Genomic DNA, 21,762 nt, shown 5'->3' with positions numbered 1-21,762 from the left:
CTCCCTCCGGGACCGTAGCATTGCCTGAGCCTGATTCCGAGTTGACGGCTATGCTTTCCCAGGCCACCGAGAAGGTTGGGCTCGTCTGGAATCCTCCACCGCGTCCTGAACCTTCTCGGCTGGATGATTGGTTTCTCGGGGCGGGCCGCTCTGGTACCTTTCTTTCCGGAAGTGCATGAGGAGATGATCAAGTCGTGGAGAACGCCCTATAGCGTTCGTGCCAGGCCTGGTCCCTCTTCCACCTTCACCACTCTGGATGGTGGGGAGGCTAATGGGTGCGCTGGGATCCCCCCAGTCGAGGCCACCTCTGCCCTGCATGCCATGGCCCTGCTACAGGTCTACCAGGCCAAAGCGCTCATGGACATGCCCCAGGGTGGTCTTGACCAACACCTGCTGGGGGAGCTGCGTGCCGCCACCAACCTCACCCTCCGGGTGACTAAGGTGATGGCTCGCTCTGTTGGTTAGGCGATGGCTACACTTGTAGTCCGGCAGTGCCACCTGTGGCTGACCTTGGCGGACATGAGGGAGACCGATAAGTATCAGTTCCTGGACTCCCCGTGTCTCAGGTCGGCCTATTCGGCGACGCAGTCGAGAGCTTCGCCCAGCAGTTCTATGCCGCACAGAAGCAGACTGAGGCCATTAAGCACATCTTGCCCCAGTGGTCCGCTGCTGCCTCCACCCCACCGCCAGCTGCGCAACCTCAGTGTACTCATCACCGAGGGCACCCGCCTGCATTGTCCTCTGCCCCTGCCAAGTCTGCAAAGCAGCAGCCTCCACCCGCCAGACAGCAGGGAGCCGCTCGCGGACGCGGCGCCCAGCCCGCACAGACCCCAGCAAAGCCAGGTGGCAAAAGAACAAGGAAGCGGTCCTGAGATGGGCAACCTGGAGGAGAGGATGTCAGCTCTTCCGGAGGAGGGCCGGGGGGAATTTGTGTGTCCTATTCCCAATGTCCTGCCGCTGGCTCTCCGGAGTCTAGCGGTACCCACCTTTTTACAAAAAGAGCTGTTTCCCAATCCTCCAGGTCCCAAGAGTGCGCGGCTGGCAGTGTGCGGTGCTCCGCCTCGCCACTCTCAGCCCCCTCTCACCTCACCAGCAGGTCCCAGTGTGTATGTCGAGGCCGCCTCCCTTGCACCGTCTCCCATACACACTGTCACCTCACAGAGTCAGACCCCACTTCAGGCCGCTATGCTGTCCGAGTCGGGTCCCAGTACTCTGCCTCTCTGCCCCACGTCGGGTACGTCTGTGGTGCCTTTGGTCCCGCTGACTCGGAGTCTGGGAGCATGGTTAGCGCTTCCCAGCCCGTCCCGCTGGCTCATTTGTACCATCAGACTCGGCTATGCGATTCAGTTCGCCCGGCGTCCCCCGGTGTTCAGGGGTGTCCACTACACTCGCATGTCCCAGGACAATGCACCTGTTCTCCGGGCGGAGATTGCTGTCCTCCTGGCGAAGGATGCAATCGAGCCGGTCCCTCCAGCCGATATGAAGTCAGGGTTTTACAGCCCCTACTTCATTGTACCCAAGAAAGGCGGTGGGTTACGGCCAATCCTGGATCTGCGTGTCCTGAATCGGTCCCTTCACAGGCTGCCGTTCAAGATGCTTACACAGAAACGCATTTTCGAATGCATCCGTCCCCAGGATTGGTTCGCAGTGATTGACCTGAAGGACGCGTACTTTCATGTCTCGATTCTGCCACGACACAGACATTTCCTACAGTTTGCGTTCAAGGGTCAGGCATATCAGTACAAAGTCCTACCCTTCAGTGGTCGGACCCTTCGTTCCTGCGGGCAGGAGTTCGAACAAGTGTCCAGGCATGCTGTGGTCTCCACAGATGCCTCTGCCACCGGGTGGGGAGCCACGTACAACGGGCATGCAGTCTTGGATCTGTGGACGTCGCTTCGTGCCATTCACGTCCCAGGCGTGCTCAACCATGCAGCCGACGAGCCCTCTGGCACCCGACCTCTGGAAACTCCATGTCTGGTCCCTGGACGGGACGCGGAGGTTCTAAGTGATCTCCCCCAGTCAGTTGTAGACACTATCACTTCCGCTAGAGCTCCTTCTACTTCTACGCTCTATGCGTTGAAGTGGAACCTGTTCGTCGAATGGTGTTCCTCTCACCGAGAGGACCCCCGATCATGTTCGGTCAGGTCTGTGCTTTCCTTCCTGGAAGAAGGCTTGGAGCGAAGGATGTCTCCCTCCACCCTCAAGGTGTATGTTACCGCTATTGCCGCACATCACGATTCAGTCGATGGTAAGTCTTTGGGGAAGCACGACCTGATTGTCAGGTTCCTGAGGGGGGCAAGGAGACGGAATCCGCCTCGCCCTTTCTCTATACCCTCTTGGGATTTCTCCCTGGTACTTACATCTCTCCGGGGTCATCCCTTCGAGCCTTTGCAGTCAGTAGAGTTAAAAGTACTGTCCCTTAAGACCGTCCTCCTGGTTGCATTGGCCTCTGTGAAGAGGGTAGGGGACCTGCACGCATTTTCGGTCAACGAATCGTGCCTGGAATTCGGGCCCAGTGACTCTCACATTATCCTGAGACCTCGGCCTGGATATGTGCCCAAGGTTCCTACCACTGCCTTCAGAGATCAGGTAGTGAACCTGCAAGCGCTGCCTTCAGAGGAGGCAGACCCAGCCCTGGCTTTGCTCTGTCCCGTCCGTGCTCTGCACCTGTACGTGGATAGAACGCAAAGCTTTAGGACCTCAGATCAGTTCTTTGTCTGTTACGGAGGCCAGCAGAAGGGAAAGGCTGTTTCCAAGCAGAATATGGCCCACTGGATAGTGGACGCCATCGCCTTGGCTTATCAGTCCCAATGCGTGCCTTGCCCGCTCGGGTTAAGAGCCCACTCCACTAGAGGAGTTGCCTCTTTCTGGGCGCTGGTGCACGGCGCCTCGCTGACAGATATCTGTAGAGCTGTGGGCTGGATGACACCCAACACGTTTGCTAGATTCTATAGCCTTCGTGTGGAACCGGTATCTTCCCGTGTACTCGCTTCCAGTAGCCGGTAACGCGAAGAACCCATTCTATTGTCGGCTTGCTATGTCACTCCCGCCCCCTGGGCCGGATAAGCGCATCCATTGCTCCAGTGAGTTCCCCGCATGGTGAACCCTGTCGAGCTCCTCCGCCTCCCCTTGCGGCTCGGACATTGCGGAGTGTCTGATGCCAGGCCAAACGTCCGTTCCCGACGTTGATGTTTGGCTGGTGCCATATGTTGTGACCCCTCCACGTGAGTGGTCCCATATGTGTATTTTCCACAGTCAACTCCCCACGGTGAGCCTGTGTCTTTCCCTTAGCAGAGCCAGCTCTGCTGTCACCTGTCAGATGAGTCTCCCCCTATCTCTAGGCTGGAGCCATCCCAGGGACTCCATATGTGTACTGCCCATGGCCAGTCCTTATGTGTATTCCCACATAATTCCTCCCCTGCAGGCTAGGTTGTGTTCTCCGCAGCGTCCCCTACGGGTTTGCTTCCCCAGTGTTGTCTAAGTCTTACTGTAATGGGTCTTGCGGAACAGCAGTAGACTCTTTCAGTGTAAGCTCGCCCCCTTCTCCGCCCCCCAGGTTCGCCGGGTGGCTGGAGCTTCCGCTGGGCGCTGGAAGGGGTCAGTAACTGTGGCGCTTTATTTGGGATCCCAATTCGTCGGTCACTACTGACGTGTGTCGAATGTGACCGACTGAAAGGGAAAGTTCCCCCTGAAGGAGGGAACGGAGACGTACATCCTGTTGCCACAGTTCCTGTGCCTTCGCTGTAGTGCAGATTCAAGGTTGTCTCCTCAGCGAAAAACGGAGTGCGGTTGCATCCGCTTCCCTATTTATACCCACCTGGAGGGGGCGGTGCGCATTATGCAAATATCGCACGCCAATTCCATTGGCTTGTTTAGTTTCACTTGAAGCTGATAGGGCTCTCTGGCGATATCCCAATTCGTCTGTCACTACTGACGTACGTCTCTGTTCCCCCCTTCAGGGAACGAGGGTTACATACGTAACCGAGACATTTTGAGCTGTAGATTCATGTGCAACGTTTCATAAATTAATAAAATTTTTATCTTATCTGCCAATGTAAGCTCAGAATGGAATGTTTATCTTATCAATGAGAGAAGCTATAAATCTTCAGAAATCTTAATGGCTTACATCTTTCTTAGCATCTCTAATCATATCTAATCAGATTCAAGATCTGCACTCCTGATCCTCAAGCACGCATGGTGACAAACCCTGGTTAAATATTGGTTGCCTATAACTGTAGAAATGGGATAACTGCTGTTTTTTTGTCATTATTGTTAGTTAATAGTTGTGTTGTGACGTTAAGAGCTAATCCTTTTACATTTGTTGATTGTCACTGTTCTTGAGGTTTTTGTGTCAAGTGTTTAAAAATGTTTGCACCTTCAGACACAAAGATATAGCATAGTTCACTTAACATATCAAGTGTCCTATTAAGCTATATCATGTTAATAATTGAAAAATTGTTGAACAAGAAATCTGTAGTTGCCTTTTATGTATTTATATTGCCAAAACAAAGTATTGTAACTTAGAACAATTTGTAAGACAATAGTTAAGGGAACCTAAGAATTTAAATGCATCAAGTTGTGTTGAATTTAATTTCTTTTTACAGTGTATTCTAAAACAGATTTAGGAACAAAGAGTAGTACCTTTTAAAACCACTTTGCAAAGCCTTTTCAACATCCGCCTTTCAGACAGTCCTCTAAAGGACCAGCAGTTTTATGAACACCTTTCTTCTTTTCAGTGAAATTTCCTCTTAGTCCAAAACTTGTTATATCATCCTAAGACATAAAACCAGGACTATAGACTTAGCCAATGTTTTATCAATAAACACCTTGATAAGTGACAGGACAGATAAGTGACAGGACATTACTATAATAATAAATCCCATGCCATCTACCTTGAAACATGCAAACTAACAGGAGGCGTGTCTGAGAGATTGAGGAAAATCACAGTCATATATCAGAGCAGGTGCCTCTAAACGTTTGAACAGTTTAGTTTCAGAACTGCCCTTTACTCCAGACGGCTCCAAACAGGTGAACGAAGCAGAGAAGCGCATGATTCTTTCCATCATGGGAATAAAAGATAGAACTTTCTCTCTCTGTGCAGAGATTATGATCCTGGCCCTTCTAGGTTCAACAGGTATTTAATAACTCTTGATATTCTGCCACTCTGCTTCCAATTTAATGCATAAAGCTTCCTTAGATTATTTTTCTAAGACACTTCTATTGACTGGTTTGATGAGTGATTTCACTTTTTAGCTATTTGAAAGGTTAATAATTACTCTGTCATGGAGCAGATGTAAGACGGTTATACACTTTCTATCTATTTCTAGGTTGTTTAATTCCATATCATCCAATGCAATTCAGGAAATGCATTTAGATAAATGTATTTGTCACTCCAAAACTGTACTTCCATGTGAATGCAATAAGTCAAGTTTGTTCATGTGTGTCAGTGTTTTTTATGGGTTTGCTTTGTTTCTGCAGTTGAGTCTGGTGCCCTGTATTGTGCTAATTCATCCCCCTCTCCCAGCACTCCAGTTTCTGGTAAAGAATCTTGTATATAAGACAGAGAGAAAAGAAATAAACATCTAAGCTTGATTGCAGTGTATAAATTGTCTTATAATCCTTCTCACAGTCCATTCTCTGAGGCCAGCTGATGTGTCTGTGGTATCTGCGCTGGTTTTGTCTGATGTGGAGAGGTATGTCCATATTTATCACAAGTGCATTAAAATATCAGTTAAGCTTCATTGGAATTGAGGCAGATTTGTAAGCTTGAAAACAGACTAACGTAGATCAGCACTTTAGTTTAACTAAAGTTGACCCATTTAATACCTAAATTCAGGTCATTCTCTGAATTTAATAGAAAGTTAGCTGAAAATTAAGCACACTAACTATTGTTAGACTGTCTAGTGTTTTGTTATTTCATATTTAAAACTACACTCTTAGAAAAAAAGGTTCAGTGGGTTTTCTGGGGTTCTTAACTTTATTTTAAAGAACTTTTTATGCCCAAAAAGGTTCTATATAAATAGAATTTTTTTAATTACTGTTGTCTTAAATTAATCATATTTAACTTATTTAATTCTTTTTAGTGATAAAGTATGTTTACAGGCTGTTTAATTTCATGAAATTTAATCAAAATAAAAAATGGGGAACCTTTTGTTTATAAAACCTTTTTTTCTAAAAACATTTTATACAATAAACAGCATATTAGCGTTGCATAGAGAAAATTGACATTTTATACGAATTATTAGATTTCTTTAATTCATTTATTCATTCATTTCTTAAATGTAAGTGCTATTATAATGCCTCTTAAAATGATTCAGTTGGGTGATTTTTTTTTTATTGCAGATCTGATGAAATCAGAGCCATGAACATGCTATCTGGTAAGATTCTATAGAAATAAACAAATACATAATATCTGTACCGAACCTGCATTAAGTAATGTACTCAAATTGCATTAGAATGTCATTATTGAATTTGGTTACACTTTATTTCAGTGGTCCACTTTACACATTCTACTAACTATAAGTAACTTTACTTCTATATGTCAACTAACTCTAGTAGTAGACTAGATTAGTAGACTGTGAGGTTAGGGTTTGGGTTAGTAAAAGTTGATATGTAGTTGCAAAGTTACTTATAGTCATTAGAATGTCTGTTGGAGGAGCATCAAAATAGTAAAAAACAGTATACTAATACTCTATTAAGAATTAGTTGACATTGTAGTTGACATAGTAGAATGTCTAAAGTGGACTATCAAAATAAAGTGTTATCTTGAATTGTCTCTCTCCTCATCTGCACTGCTTTCGTTCATTTTAGCCTTTTTTTTTGTTGTCGTTACTGGGTAACGTATTGACTGAGCTCGCTTAGACTCATCAAACATTTATTTGTGATTGTCAGGCTTGATGAATCCAGGTCTTTGTATAAAGGTTTTGGACAGATTTAGCCTGAGTCCTTGAAATGAAAGTTAAAGCCAGGGGAGACATACACAACCATGTATCTGAACAATTACACTACTGATTTTCAGATGTAAGTTTTCTGAGATATGATAAATTATATATATTGTAAAAGGATCACTTTTAGCAGAGTATTTTTCTAAAAGTAAAACAAACAAACAAAAAATCTTTTAATCTTTTATTACAAGGAACCTAACAGGATGTCCTTCAAACATGTCCCTAATCTCAATCAAATGTGATAATATTGTCTTATCTTAGCATGCTCTTAAGTACTTTGTTTTGGGTTGATTCAGTTAGCCCGATACTATTGGTCTGTTCACTACTGTTTGTGATAGGGTTATCAACATATCTATGATGATGTCCTCTGAATGACCTCAGAAGATCTTTATTTCACCTCTTATAAGTGCTATATCCTTTAGTGTTTCTGTAAATTCTGGTAAAGTTTAGCTTGAGGAGATAATAAGGTTTAATTGTATAATTTGTCTAATAATTTTAATAATTTCTCAATGTTTGTCATGAAAATGGCTAACTGATCAAAGGTAGAATGAAAGAACGGGAAACAGAAACTGCACAGATAACTGATAGTCAAGTCGATAAAGTATGCACTGACCCATGCTAGGCACAGATGCGTGTATGTGAGGTGATGGTGATATAATCATAGGCTACTTTGCCGGTATCTCAGAGACAGAAGGCCTCAATAATTAACTTTCAAGACACAAAATAACATCTTTTCATTTTTTTTCTTAGAAATATTGTTCACCTTTAACCCTGATGTATCAACTGTTCTACCTGACCAAAGGTAATGGACTGTATGAAGGAGTTAATAGCCACTATTTAATTGCAGACACTAAAATTTAATGTATGTTTGCAATTGCTGTCTTTGCGTGACAGGAGTTTAATGGATAAAGCAGAGGACATTATGGAGTCTCTCAGCCCCACTCAGGTAAACATCCTCTACTAAACACACATCAGACCTTTACAATAGTTAGTTCCGGTCCTCCAATTCGATCAGCCGCTGATGTGTGTTACGTATTTCTATGTGTGGTTCTGTAACTTACGAGTTGCATGTTATCTGAAGGTTTTATTCCACAGGAGTTGTTCTGCACTTGGGTATAAGTAGCGTCAAATGTGATAAGACTTTCCAGTGATACGGACGTTGCCATCATTGATATTTACTTTAGTCACTGTCACGATAGTTATGTCATGGTGATGGCAGCAAGGATGAGTAGATGCAGGGTCTAGTTGCAGCAGCAAAACTTTAATAAACAATGAATTAAAATGACAAACACCCAGGCACACAAGAACAGAACAACCAAATATAGACGTAAGAATGGACAAGAGACTAAACTAAACAGGGACTAGCCTATATACAGTGAATTAACAAGGGGCAGGTGGACACAATAGGTTGCTAAGGTAGCAAATAACTAAGTCAACTAAGGAAGACAGGAAATAAATACTGGGAACACATTAAACTAAACCAAAACAAAACATAAACCAGAGAGGTTAAAGATATTCACAAAAATGTGGACTGACAGACATTGGTTATTTTGTTCATACAAAGAGAAGGCACACAGTGCCACAATGGTAACACAAGTGACACTAAAATAATGCAATAAATATTATTTAAACAACATAAAATGTAACCTAAAACCCTAACGTAATTAATAACAAAAACAGAAACAATTATTTAAACAAAATACCATTAAATGTAAAGTGTCCAGACAGAAGTGTCCAAAAAGTGTCCAGGAATGTCAGTTTCGCTACTGTTTTTCACTATTATGAGATTATTTACAAAATCTGTACATTTAAAAGCACTTGACAAATTATGTAAAAAAATGTTCTGTTAGATCTATTACAGCTTTTCATTGTAAAGGGTCTCGTCACTGGCTGCAGACATGCCCTCATCTAAATAAGAAATGCCTCATTCAGCAACTACCTGCTAATTCACTCGCATTCGCGTAAAGTAGACCTAATCCAAATAAATAGTTGACAAGTTTGGGTGAGTAAGGGCAAAATGCACAAGATATAGTACATTCAATCCTCTTTAGATGGCAATATCTCTTCTTTTGTTGCAGAAAAAGTTAGGTACAATTCAAAATGTAACAAGTAATTGCATTTCTCATCACAAATGTAATGGAGTAAAGAGTACATATAGGCCTACTTATTCAAAAATGTAGTGAAGTAGAGAGTAAAAGTTGCTAATATCTTTGATACCTGTTAAAACTACAAAGTAGCCAAAAAGATATTTAACTAATCATCAACTGTGCTGTCATTCTCTTTCAGTGGAAGTTGCTCCTTCTCTTTATACCAGTTGATGAGATCTCTGTGTGTACAGCCCAGGTCAGACATTTCACCACAAAACCTATCAACCTCTAACATATCATGTTGAACTTAGTAAACAATCAAACTCCAGCTAAAATTCTGTATTGTTTTGTATTTATCCTTAGGACTTTAGTGCAGCCATTGATGCAACAGTGAATAGAGTGGAGCAGACACTGGACTCTCTACATAAGAAGGTGAAGATAGTCAATATCATTCAAACAAAAGTTTGAATCAGTTTATAATTAATAGAGTTTGTTTACAACAACAGCTTTCTCTCTTCTTTAGTTGAAACATACACTGGTTCATGTTGTTGTTTGGAGTGGACTGTTAAGTGAATCACATGACCGGTCAGTATTAGAACACATTATACAAAACCCAATTCTGATGATATTCTGTGTTGAACAGTTTTATTTTATGAGGTGTTTATGTTTTTAGAGTGTGTAATTTCCACTGTGAGGAAGGATATGATGAAAACAGACGCAGGCTGGATACAATAGTCCTTATGGCTTCATTGCAGGTATGCATAACGTGTATACAAAAAAAAAAAAAACATGCACACACACTCATACATGTGTGACTTTTGCATATCTATACAAAAATAGTATGACATGATCAAATATTATATGTGTTCATTGAACAGGAATCTGTCAGTGCTCTTCTAGAGAGAAGAGGCTGGTTCAGCGATCGGGAGGATTTCAGCGTAATGCTTCAATCCAGTCCAGGGTACTTCGATCTGTCAGACCTAGTGAGTCCGTACCACTCAGAGATCATTTTGAACAGGCCACTAGATAGATAGATAGATAGATAGATAGATAGATAGATAGATAGCACATGTATTGCATCAAGAACATTTGTAAAGGTCAGAACCAGCAATAATTCAATTTATTAATTAATTTAAAGTGCACTTGATATGTTTTTTAGTTGCACTTGAGGAAACTGAATGACCAAAAATGACTAAATATAAATCTAACCTTTCTGGTGATTCACTGAGTCAGACTTGTATGGAGACTTGAAAGTATGCTATTTGTATTTGATTCGATTTGCCCTTTTAAAAACCACAGATATGACTCATGCAGGGCTAGAAACAATCTCACTGTAGCAGTTTTGTATGGATAATTTGGCCCATTATTAAGCATAGTTGTTCTTTTTTGTTGTACTTTCAGAAGAAAGCCTCTACGTCTGACTCCTCACATTACATAAGCATGTTGGTTTTACAACTCTGGACTAATTTGGTAAGTTAATATTAATGCAAGCAATCCATGTTTTCACTGTTCCTATAGTATGAGGTGAAATCCTGCATTTACTTTTAAGTTCTAAATGTTCAAAATGTTCATCCTGATGTGACTTATAACAAACTGATAATCAGCTCTCGATGATAAGATTTAATCTGAGACTTATTCAACCAAGAAGCCCATCTCGAGCCGCTTATCTAATCTTGCCTTTATATGAGGAGGAACTGGAGCCCTCTTTCTAACCAATCCTAATTATTCTCTTTCCAGCTGCAGCCAATGACAGACAAGACTGAGATAGATGGGCAGGGCATAGTCACCATTCCGTGCCCTACTGAGGTGAAAGAGATATTTGATTGATGATTTATGACCTCCGAGTCGGTTCATAAATGTGACTTTATCTGACAAAAATGTTCTCTGTACTTTCCGAAGTTTATGTTTTACGCAAGTTTTTGTCCTTCACCTGTGAAAAGATTAGTACACAACTGTGTATTTCAGTTCCATTTCATTTATTTATCACTTGTAGCACTGATATTGTCCTATATGTGTGTGTGAGTAAGTGAAGTTTGTATGTTTCAAGTCTGAATGTTTTTCTAAACAGCCAGAAACATGCACATATGCTTTACTAAACCTGTTGTTCTGTCCCAGGAAAAGCCGTTTTTGCGAACACAGCAAAACTCAAACTCGGCAGAGCACAGTATCTCACAAACAGCGGATACCTCCCCACTTCTCGACCCGGTGAGTACATTCTCACCATAAGCTGACCCTGTTGCTTTGACATGCGTCTCACTTGTGCTGCATCTGACCTTTCAGGTGATGGGGAGTGAGCTCATCTGTGAGGACAGGTCTCCATCTCCCAGCATCCCTACCTCAGGTAAACAGGCATCTAACACTTGTAGTACATTTGGCTGGGAATTATGGTAGTTTTTTTAACTCTTTTCTGTTGGTCTCTTCTGTAGTCCATGCCCTACGGCCAGCAGACATCAAAGTAGTGGCAGCGATTGGTGATTCTTTGACGGTGATTATACATATATACTCAAATATACACTGTAAAAGTTTGGGGGTTGGTAAGATTTATTAATCTTTTGGAAAAAAAGAGTCTACTATTCTCACAAAGGCTGCATTTATTTGTTTAAAAATGCAGTGAAAACAGTAATATTGTGAAATATTATTACATATAAAAAGAACTGTTTTCTATTTTTTAAATGTATTTTATTTCTGTGATGCCAAAGCTGAATTTTTAGCATTATTACACCAGTATGTATTGCCACACGATTCTTCAGAAATCATTCTAATATGCTGATTTGCTACTCAAGAAACATTTCTTATTATTGCCAATAGTGAAAACAGTTTTAGGATTATGTTTTGTTCTTTGTGTTTGTTTCTGTTCCTGTCTTGCCAACTTACCTAGCCTGCATCTCAATGTGCATACTATCCATCCTAAATAGTTTGTGACATTAGTAATATTCAATACTATTTAGGGCGGATAGGGTGGATAGTATGCACATTGGAATGCAGGGCTAGTTTTCAAGCCTGTGTCAGTTTGATTCAGTTCACCTGCTGTTCATTAATTAACTCATTAGTTCTTTCATTTAGTTGTGTATGTATACTCCCTGTTTTGTTCAGTTCTTTGTCTGGTCTCAACTGTGGTAATGTCAGTCAGTGTTTAACGTTTATGGAAAGTGGTTGTGGTTGTGTTTGCGTTCTCCTGTGTTTCTCCTGCGTTTCTTCTGTGTGGGTTTAATAAAAACTGTTTGTGTTTGGATACTCCTTCATTGTGCGCTTTTATCATAGCTACTCGTGACACATTTGTGCTGTTTAATATTTTTATGGAAAGCTGGAAACTTTAAGATGTTTTTAGGATTCTTTGACGAATAGAAAGGTCAAAATTAAAGCTTTTATTTGACATAGAAATCTTTTGTAACATGATAAGTGTCACTTAAACGCATCGTTGCTAAATAAAAGTATTAAAGTTATAGCATGAAAAGGAAGTTGTGATCATCTTTTCTTCCCTATAATGAGATATATATATTCGAGTTGAACAGCTTCTAGAATGGGAAAAAATGTAATGCTCGGCTTGATTTTGTCCATCAGGAATTCATTGGATCAGGAGGAAGTTATACTAATTAAAGATTATGAGGGCACATAAATTAAAAAAATATGTGCACAGATAAATAATATATAATAAATACTGCAATATTCCATAAAAAAGAATCCATTTTGATTTCATGGTGACTTCAATAAAAAAATCTTACTGACCCCAAACTTTTGAACAGTAGTGTATATGCTACTTTTGTACAATGTTTTGTGATATCCATTCATTTGCCCAAAAAACAGGCAGGTAATGGGGTGGGTGCTGCACAAAACAACCTCCTGGGTGTGCTCACCGAGTATCGTGGCCTGTCATGGTGGTGAGTGTCTATTCTGATCATAATGTAAGCCATCAGTTTGGTGCAGACAAATGATGCTGGTTTAGTTTTATTCATATGATTAACTGGGGGGTGGGGGATCAGAATGATCGCATGAAACAGAAGACAGTCATGTTTCATTTTGTTTCCCTTTCTTTTTTTCTCAGTGTCGGTGGAGATGAGAACTTAACAACTATAACCACCTTACCAAGTATGTGCAAGCTCTCATATTACTGTTGATTTATGATTAATCATTGATTTGGAAAGAAATCAACTTAGAAATGATTGTAGTCATGACATTTTTTGATTACTTGATAGCTGATCATGCAAGAGTTTATAAATAGCTGCTTTTTAATCTCTGCCTTATACTAAATAACTTGAAGTAGTCCAGGGGTGAAGGTAAAGCTTGTGTTGAGTGTCACGCTTGAGTCCCTCCTTAACAAACAGCAAGCCAAATCTGTTTACCCTTAGAATTCGCTTTACCTAGATAAACAGTTGAATCAGATTTTGAGTGATTATGTATGTATAAGATAATGTGTGTTTGTTATTTAGATATATTGAGAGAGTTTAACCCTTTACTGACTGGCTATGCCACGGGAAAAGGAGATGAAAATTCTGCACAGAGTTTTCTGAACCAAGCAGTACCAGGAGCCAAAGCTGAGTGAGTAGCTTCTCCTTTGGTAAACCAGTTACTGAATAAATGAATGAGTATGAAGCATTATTATACACACACACATATATATATATATATATATGTGTGTATAATAATGACCCCAAACATTTGAATGATGATGTGCATAAAGAAATGTAATAAAATCCAATTTTGTCATTTTGCAGTGATATGGTCAGTCAAGCTCGTGCTGTCATTAACAGAATGAAAGAAGACTCGGTTAGTCTCAAACATACACACACATTTGCTTTTCTATTGTGGTTGGAAACATTGTCATAATGAGCTAATGATATTTTGGACCCTCCAGTTTTCATTAAGGTATTATTTAGTTTGTTTGTATGTTCTTTGAACTATTTTCTTTCCTTAAAGGGATAGTTCAACCAAAAATGAAAATTCTGTCATCAATCATTTACTCACCCTCAAGTAGTTCCAAACCTGTATGAATTTCTTTCTTCTGCTGAACACAAAAGAAGATATTTGTGTTCTTCTCGCTCCCATTTACTAGCATAGTAGGAAAAATAAATACTATGGTAGTTAATGGGGGGCGAGATCTGTTTGGTTACTGACATTCTTCCAAATATCTTCCTTTGTGTTCAGCAGAACAAAGAAATTTAAACAGGTTTGGAACTACTTGAGGGTGACTAAATGATGACAGAATTTATATTTTTGGGTGAACTATAACTTTAAGAGATCAGGTTTTACTATTCTTGTGATGGATATTTAGTCCCCACAAAGTAGGCAAAACCTGACCTGTACACAAGCATGGTGCTAAATCTGTGCTAAATCATTCAGACTATCTGAATATTTCTGTCTCTTTTCAGCGAATTGATTTCCAGAATGATTGGAAGATTATCACGGTCTTCATTGGAGGAAATGACTTATGTGCCCACTGCTCTGATAGTGTACGCTGATATTAATAGAGCCGGTTTTATTTATTATAAGAGTTTTATTAATAGATCTACAATTAGTGTCTCTACCTCTCTTTATCATTCTCTTTCTCTATCTCTCCTCAGCAATACCATTCTCCTGATAACATTGTGAAGTATATTCGTGAGGCTCTGGACATATTACATAATGAGGTGAGATACATTTGGCTCTGATGCTCTATAGCAGGGGTCTCCAAACTCGGTCCTGGAGGGCCACTGTCCTGCAGAGTTTAGCTCAAACCAGCTGCCTATATGAGTTGTCATGTCTTCTCCAGGTCCCTCGTGCCCTGGTGAATCTAGTGGAGCTCCTGGATATAGTTCCACTGCGCCGCCTCCATCAGGTCACCAGTTTAGGCTGCCCTACCTGGCTGGTCAAGTGAGTTTTGCCCTATAAACAACTCGTTCTTCTGATTTCTGCTAGACTCAGTTAAAAGATGATTTCTGAAAGTTTTGGTACTGTACATGTTTGTCTTACATTATTTTGCTTTGTGTTGCATTTTTTAGTATGATGTGCAGCTGTGTTCTGAAACCTAAAGATGAATCTTATGAATTCCGCATGCTGCAGGAGTTTAACCAAGCCTATCAGGTACACAACTTATGAAAATGAATTTATTTTGTGTAAATGTCTGTATATTTATTATGAATGTGACGTTTTGATTATTTATAATATAAAGCAATTATACAGCTATAAATAATAGTCATATTATTTATGTTATTGTAACTGTGTTGAATTGCCTTTTAATATTGAATATATGCTGTGTTGTGTTTTATTCTCAGCGTGGCATGAGGGAGCTGGTGGAGTCTGGACGATATGACACACATGATAACTTCACCGTTGTCCTACAGCCATTCTTCAGAAATGTGTTTCTCCCCTTGCTGGAGGTGCTGAACAATCCAAAAATCTAACTAATCATTTACTACACTGGCTATCCTTTCTTGATCCACTTGTTCTCATTCTCCTTCTGTCATTATTTCAATGCTCTTTTAGGATGGGACACCTGACCGTTCCTATTTCTCTCCAGACTGTTTTCATCTCAGTCAGAAAGCTCACACGCTCATGGCTCGGGCTCTCTGGAACAACATGGTGAGTATATGAGATAAAAGGATTAGGCGCACAGAATAGTGTATTAACTTAATTATAATTTATTAATATCTTGCATGCACTTAGATAATATGCATAGATAATAAATATTTATTATTTTATTTATTGCATTTAGTGTAAATGACTGAATGCTATAGTACTTCAACAATAAAATAGCTTTTATACTTCTTTTTTATACTTCTTTGAATTGTGATTTAAGTAAGCAATAAGGTACGAGAGGCTGTGCTGTATGAATAAGTCACGGCTGGAGGGCGTTGCTAGGCACGACGCGAAGCTTTTATAAAACGGTTACCACACAATACAGATATTAAAGCCAAAAACATGTATCAATGCAACTTTGATGAAGTAAACTTTCACAAAAAGCCTTCCTTCCGCCGGAAAAAATAGTCCCTGACCGTGAACAGCAACAGAAGTTACATTATTACGCCATTAGATGGCAGCAAAGACTGTCTTTATGAGTGTGTCAGTGAGTAGCGAAGACTTTTACATTAAAAAGACTGAATTGTTGTGAACACGGAACAAGACGCAACTGACAAATGCTTTGACTAGCGCTGTCAGTCACGGGAAAACCCCTTAACTGTTAAAAGGACAAGATAATACATCGGACATTTAAACAGATTTTTTATTATGAACATAGGACTGTCCTGAAGGAAAATGCTAAATCTGAATGCAGGTAATAAACTCGCTCAATCGATCTCTTTCTCACAATACTCTTCTACATTATACAGTAAGCTTCAATGAACAATATCAATTGAGAACATACAGTTTATATTGCTAAGAGGGGTTGATAAGGGTGTTGTGTAGTGATAAACAGAACCGTTGGGTGAAGCGGTCATAGCCGTGTTTTATTGTGAATAAAACACAGCTATTGACCAATCAGAATCAAGGACAGGAACTAACCGTTTTATAAAATTCGATACAATTTAACAATAGAAAAAATCCAAAAAAAATTGCAAATTTATAGTCATTTTACAGCATGTTAATTCTCAAAATTAATTTCCTGTTTCATTCCCTCCCTCTTTGCCTATCTTTCTCAGATGGAGCCTTTAGGTAATAAGACAGATAAAGAAGATTTTACTGCAGGTGTCCCTCTTAAATGCCCAGAAAAGGTAAGTTTACTTCTATATAATATATAAGATTACAACATATAATAAACTATATAATTGTGTCAAATGGTAACACTGTTTCATATTCTTCTTTAGTCCTCTCCCTATTTGAAGACCTATCATAACAGCAATTACACATACGAAACCCCTCTTCCTACTCCTTCACCCACAACAGTAAGTCACACAAATGTATTACATATGATGTTAATAAAATATAATACAGCCTTAAAGTGATTAACATTTATTATGAAATGATTTCTCCCTATCACTTTAGAATTGGGGAAGTGATTTCTCATGTGTAGATACAACACCCTCTGACACTGCACCAACATCTGGTAAGAAAGAGAGAGTAAAAAAGAGAGAAACATTCATTTGCAGGATTTTTTTTTTTAACCATCGAATAACTAACTAAATAAGGGCAAAGTAGATTAAATGAATATTGTGAGAGATCTTCCACTGATGATGTATTTCTGTCAGTGTGTTGTCTATTGGTTTTTAATCTAAACTTAAATGTACGTATATGTAAGATGTTGTCTATAGAGATTAAACTGAAATATTTTGTTAATGAAAAGTAGCTTGAATTTACAAAATATCATGCTGTAATCTCAAAAAAAAAAAAAAAGTATTAAGGAGGATAAAATTAAAATTAGTTAGATTACATACAAGTAAAAGCAGAAACATTAATTATGCACATAGGTTTATGGATAGAGACAAGGAGGCAAGACAGGCTTTCAGTGTGTACAGATACACTTGATGTATTATCTTTTTAGCTGTTTTGTTTTGGTATCCAGGATAGTCACCTTATCAGATTTCTTTCTCAGTTCACAGACTGCGTCCAGGTGACATTAAAGTGGTGGCGTCTCTGGGAGATTCAATCACTGTAAGTGTGGGTGTATATTTGTATATGTTGTTGTGTTTTGTCATGCTGTAATTGCCTCTATCTCTCTTTGCATCTGTCAGGCTGGCTTTGGTGCAAAAGCTGAAAACATTCTGCAGTTGGCAGATGAGGAGCGAGGGGTTTCCTGGAGGTGAGTTTGTGTCAACCTATGCTTATGGAATAGTTTTGTTATATTCTCTGCATGTTTTCTAAGTGTCTGTGTTTAATTCTATTGACAGCATTGGTGGGGATGATACTTTGGAAACTGTCACCACATTGCCAAGTGAGTATTTTCTTATGTAACACTTTATGTAATTTTTATTGGTTGTTATTAGCAGTATTGGTTAGGAAAGAGACTCTATTTGCTCTAAACATTGTTATCAGATTCTTGTTTATTAACATAACGATCACCAGCACCCTGTGTCATTTATTTGTTATCAGACATACTTAAGAAGTTCAATCCAAGTGTCTTCGGCTTCTCAAAGGGAAAAAGTAAAAGGCCAAATGGCTTCAATATGGCAGTGAGCGGTGCCAAAGCCAGGTGAGGAACATACATACACATATACACACAAACACAATTTACAGTAGTGTCTTATCTAATGGATTCTTTCTCTCCATTCAGTGATATACCAGCACAAGTGAGGGATCTGATCACAGCTTTAAAGGATAGTACGGTCAGTATGCTTATTTAATCTATTAAGTTGTTTGAACCATTTTGTGGTGAATAAATAAAAAAAAATACATACAAATGACAATGTTTGTTGTCTTCTGTCATATATAAATATATTTTGTATGTGGCATCTACTTGCTGCACAAAGCAAATTCCACCAATCGTTGTGTGACAATAATCAAATAAATGTTTTTATGCCACACTACTCTCTTTTTTCAGGAAGTGGACTTTGAGAAGGATTGGAAGCTGGTGACACTGTTTATTGGGGGAAATGACCTTTGCCAGTACTGTCATGACCGGGTGAGTGGATGATTCTTAATAAAGGCTTTCATCTCGCCATCATAAATGGTTTCTTCTTGCATCAGAGAACCTCAGCAGTGACCTTTAAGCAGTTAAAATACATTCTGATACTAGCTAACAGAGATGTGCCATTGCGTCGTTGTAAATGTTGTTTTTTTAAGACCAGCAAACAACAATTCAATTTTGCTTTGTGTGCTGTGTTTTTTTCTACTCAGGCTTCTCTATCCTCTTCTATGTACATTGGTCACATCAGAGACAGTCTGGACATACTGTACAATGAGGTGAGAGAGATGCACATACCTGATCGCATTCATACAATGAGTGAATAATATGAAAACATGTCTAGCCACTATAGAAGCTTGTTTCCACCACGGAAAAAAAAAAATGTAAAAGGTAATTGTGGCTTTTTATCTCGCAATTCGGATTTTATACTCAATTACGTTTTTATCTCACAACTCTGACTTTTGTCTTGCAATTGCGAGTTTATATCTCACAATTTTGAGTTTATATCTAAACTAAGAATTGCAAGGGAAAAAAGTTATAATAGTGAGAAAAAAGTTGCATTCTTATTGAAAATATTTTTGCCTAAAGAAATACAAAGGCTTTTTTTTTTTTTTTTTTTTTTTTTTACAAATGCAGTGACATTATTTTCACACACATGTTCAATTACAGTTACAAAGTTTGTGTGTGTGTGTGTGTGTGTGTGTGTGTGTGTGTGTGTGTTTAGGTTCCCAGAGTGCTGGTAAATTTTGTGGAAATCTTAGAGCTCAACGATCTGCGTTTAATAAAGCGGGACACACTGGGCTGCAGCCTCCTGCAAAAGTAAATGAATTAATAAATTAATAAACAATTTCATTTTCATTCCATGTTCTTATGTACACCAACAGCATTTTCATGACTGTGTGTGTGACAGGAACTTGTGTCCATGTTTTCTGAATCCCCGTGAGTACTCTCCAGAAATGAATGAAATGAAGAAGGTCAACAGAGATCTGCAGGTCTGTAGCCAATCAAGTTGTCAGTTAATTTATAACTGATTACCTGAGTGGGCTTTGGATTATCTTGACCTTCAATGATAAAAGTGTTGTTTTCTGTGTCAGATGGAGACTGAAAGATTGGTATATGGGGGACGGTATGACGGAAGACAGGACTTTGCGGTGGTGCTACAGCCCTTCTTCAAGAACTCTGTTGTTCCAATGATCGAGGTTAGCTTCCTTAAAACATCTCTAACAGAGCTCAGGTTTCAATCACACATTAACACATTTAGAAATGTTTAAATATGTTAATAGCTATCAAACCTTGAGTCTCATTATCAGGGCTAACGTTAACAAATGAAATGTCTCTTTCTGCTTTAGGATGGCACACCCGACCTGACTTTCTTCTCTGTGGACTGTTTTCATTTCTCTGACCGTGGACATGCAGAGATGGCTATTGCGCTCTGGAACAACATGGTAAATACACTTACACACCCTTTATGACAATCTCACAGAAGCTTTCCTGCATTTAACAGCACTTCTCCTGTATTGTGGTTTTAAGCTGGAGCCTGTGGGGAATAAACAAAACTACAATAATTTCACATATGACCGCAGTAAGATTAACTGTCCCACAAAGGTGAGTAAATAATCAATGGAAACCACTGTTTTGAAGAGAACAATAACCCAGATATGATATTCAATTAATGCTTTCCCTTCCTATCTTCTTCAGGAACATCCCTTCATTTTTACACGAATAAACAGTGGCTCTGACGTCCCTACAACTTCCGTACCCACCACAGTTGCACCGGGCACCCCTCTCCCTGCAGATTGCCCCAACGATTCTGTGCCAGCCTGGGCAGCTGCTCTTCTGGCTGTAGGAGGCTTGATAATTGGTTGGGTTGTAACCTGGATGATCTTCTACTACAGAGAACGAAGGAACAGAAAGAGAAAAGAACATAGCAAGGAAATGAGCGGAACGAAGTTCTAATAACATTTTTTTTTAATTACATATATAAAGTTAATTAGTTTACTACAGGCTAAACCCACCCCTAAGCATTCCCCTAAAAGATTTTTTAAATTAAAAGCATTTATATTTCATAATTACATTGTTCTGGCATGAAACTCTAGATGGCGAAGGCTGATAGGTCTAACTCATTTTGGTAGCAATCACGTCATTATCTACATGGCACAGCTGATTGATTGTGTTGCATCAGCGGCCAAAGAGCTGCGGCTCAACATTCAAACAAATACCAGAGGTGTTTGCTGTTAGCAGTCTGTAGCGTGCTTTCAGAAACTCTCTACCTTCCCCAGCTCCACCTGTATAGATCTGCTATGGGCGTTGATTCATGTATGTTAAATGTGCAACAGCAGCATGTCTTACATGCTCACAGCAACGTCTGTGAATGTATTGGCAGTAGCAAGTCTCGGTACTTGCTCTAAAGCAGCGTAGCAGATCTATTCTGCCAAGACCAAATACATTAACATTGTCATATCCATGCCAATCCCTATTACCATACCAATTTCCCAAGAGTGGTCATGACAGAAATATATTTTATTTATGAAGTTTTTCCAATTGAGAACATTTTTTTTTTTTTTTTACCTCAAACACTCACAAATTCACATACGTTTGTTTTTTGAAACTGTTCAATAAATTAATTTATTGCTGTAAATTATTTATACAACAAACAATTATAATACTTAAATAGACAAAAGTACATACATTATATTTGTATTTTAATAAATGATGTATAATAAAAATGTGTTTAATATTATTTTATTATTTGATTGTTGTTTGATTGTGTTATATTATACATTGTTAACAGGATTTTGTTTTTGACCCTGCTTAAGTGTGCCTATGAGCAATAAATAAAAAACAAGCCCGTAACTGACTTGTTTAACAGTATATTTGTAATTCTGTTATTTTTTGCCAGTATTTGTTACAGAATAAGAGAATTGCAACTTCGAGTATATATATATATATATATATATATATATATATATATATATATATTATTACTGTTATTATTATTATTATTATTATGGTGTTTTGGTAAAAATGTATAATGCTTATGTTCTGTTAAATTCTTATTTTCTTCTCTGTTCAAGCTCATCCAGTATCATGACCAAATATAATATCAGAACTGAGTCAGTTCTCAATGTTAAGTTACGGATGTCTTTCAGTTTTTCACAAATAGATGGCAGCTTTGCCAGTAGTGCAACGGAGCCTCTTTCCA

General features: G+C 39.3%; 1 protein-coding gene across 1 annotated transcript; it reads left to right on the top strand.

The window, feature by feature from the left end:
* The first annotated feature begins 4,971 nt into the window (after positions 1-4,971).
* On the top strand, positions 4,972-21,431 carry plb1 (phospholipase B1). Its single transcript, XM_051868933.1, has 42 exons — positions 4,972-5,134; positions 5,479-5,538; positions 5,630-5,693; positions 6,343-6,377; positions 7,695-7,746; positions 7,839-7,890; positions 9,231-9,287; positions 9,395-9,463; positions 9,555-9,616; positions 9,705-9,786; positions 9,910-10,014; positions 10,433-10,501; positions 10,769-10,837; positions 11,147-11,236; positions 11,312-11,372; positions 11,458-11,516; positions 12,836-12,909; positions 13,074-13,117; positions 13,459-13,567; positions 13,744-13,795; positions 14,398-14,478; positions 14,590-14,655; positions 14,778-14,878; positions 15,007-15,088; positions 15,280-15,384; positions 15,491-15,586; positions 16,642-16,713; positions 16,807-16,884; positions 16,985-17,045; positions 17,532-17,590; positions 17,671-17,738; positions 17,827-17,870; positions 18,029-18,128; positions 18,210-18,261; positions 18,477-18,557; positions 18,773-18,838; positions 19,285-19,379; positions 19,471-19,552; positions 19,655-19,759; positions 19,910-20,005; positions 20,091-20,165; positions 20,259-21,431. Exons 1-42 carry the CDS (start codon positions 5,050-5,052, stop codon positions 20,514-20,516), a joined length of 3,273 nt encoding a protein of 1,090 aa, XP_051724893.1. The 5' UTR covers positions 4,972-5,049; the 3' UTR covers positions 20,517-21,431.
* Positions 21,432-21,762: the final 331 nt, after the last annotated feature.

The sequence above is a fragment of the Ctenopharyngodon idella genome, chromosome 17 (genome assembly GCF_019924925.1).
Source record: "Ctenopharyngodon idella isolate HZGC_01 chromosome 17, HZGC01, whole genome shotgun sequence".
Classification (NCBI taxonomy): domain Eukaryota; kingdom Metazoa; phylum Chordata; class Actinopteri; order Cypriniformes; family Xenocyprididae; genus Ctenopharyngodon; species Ctenopharyngodon idella.
This window is presented reverse-complemented; position numbering and strand designations above follow the sequence as displayed.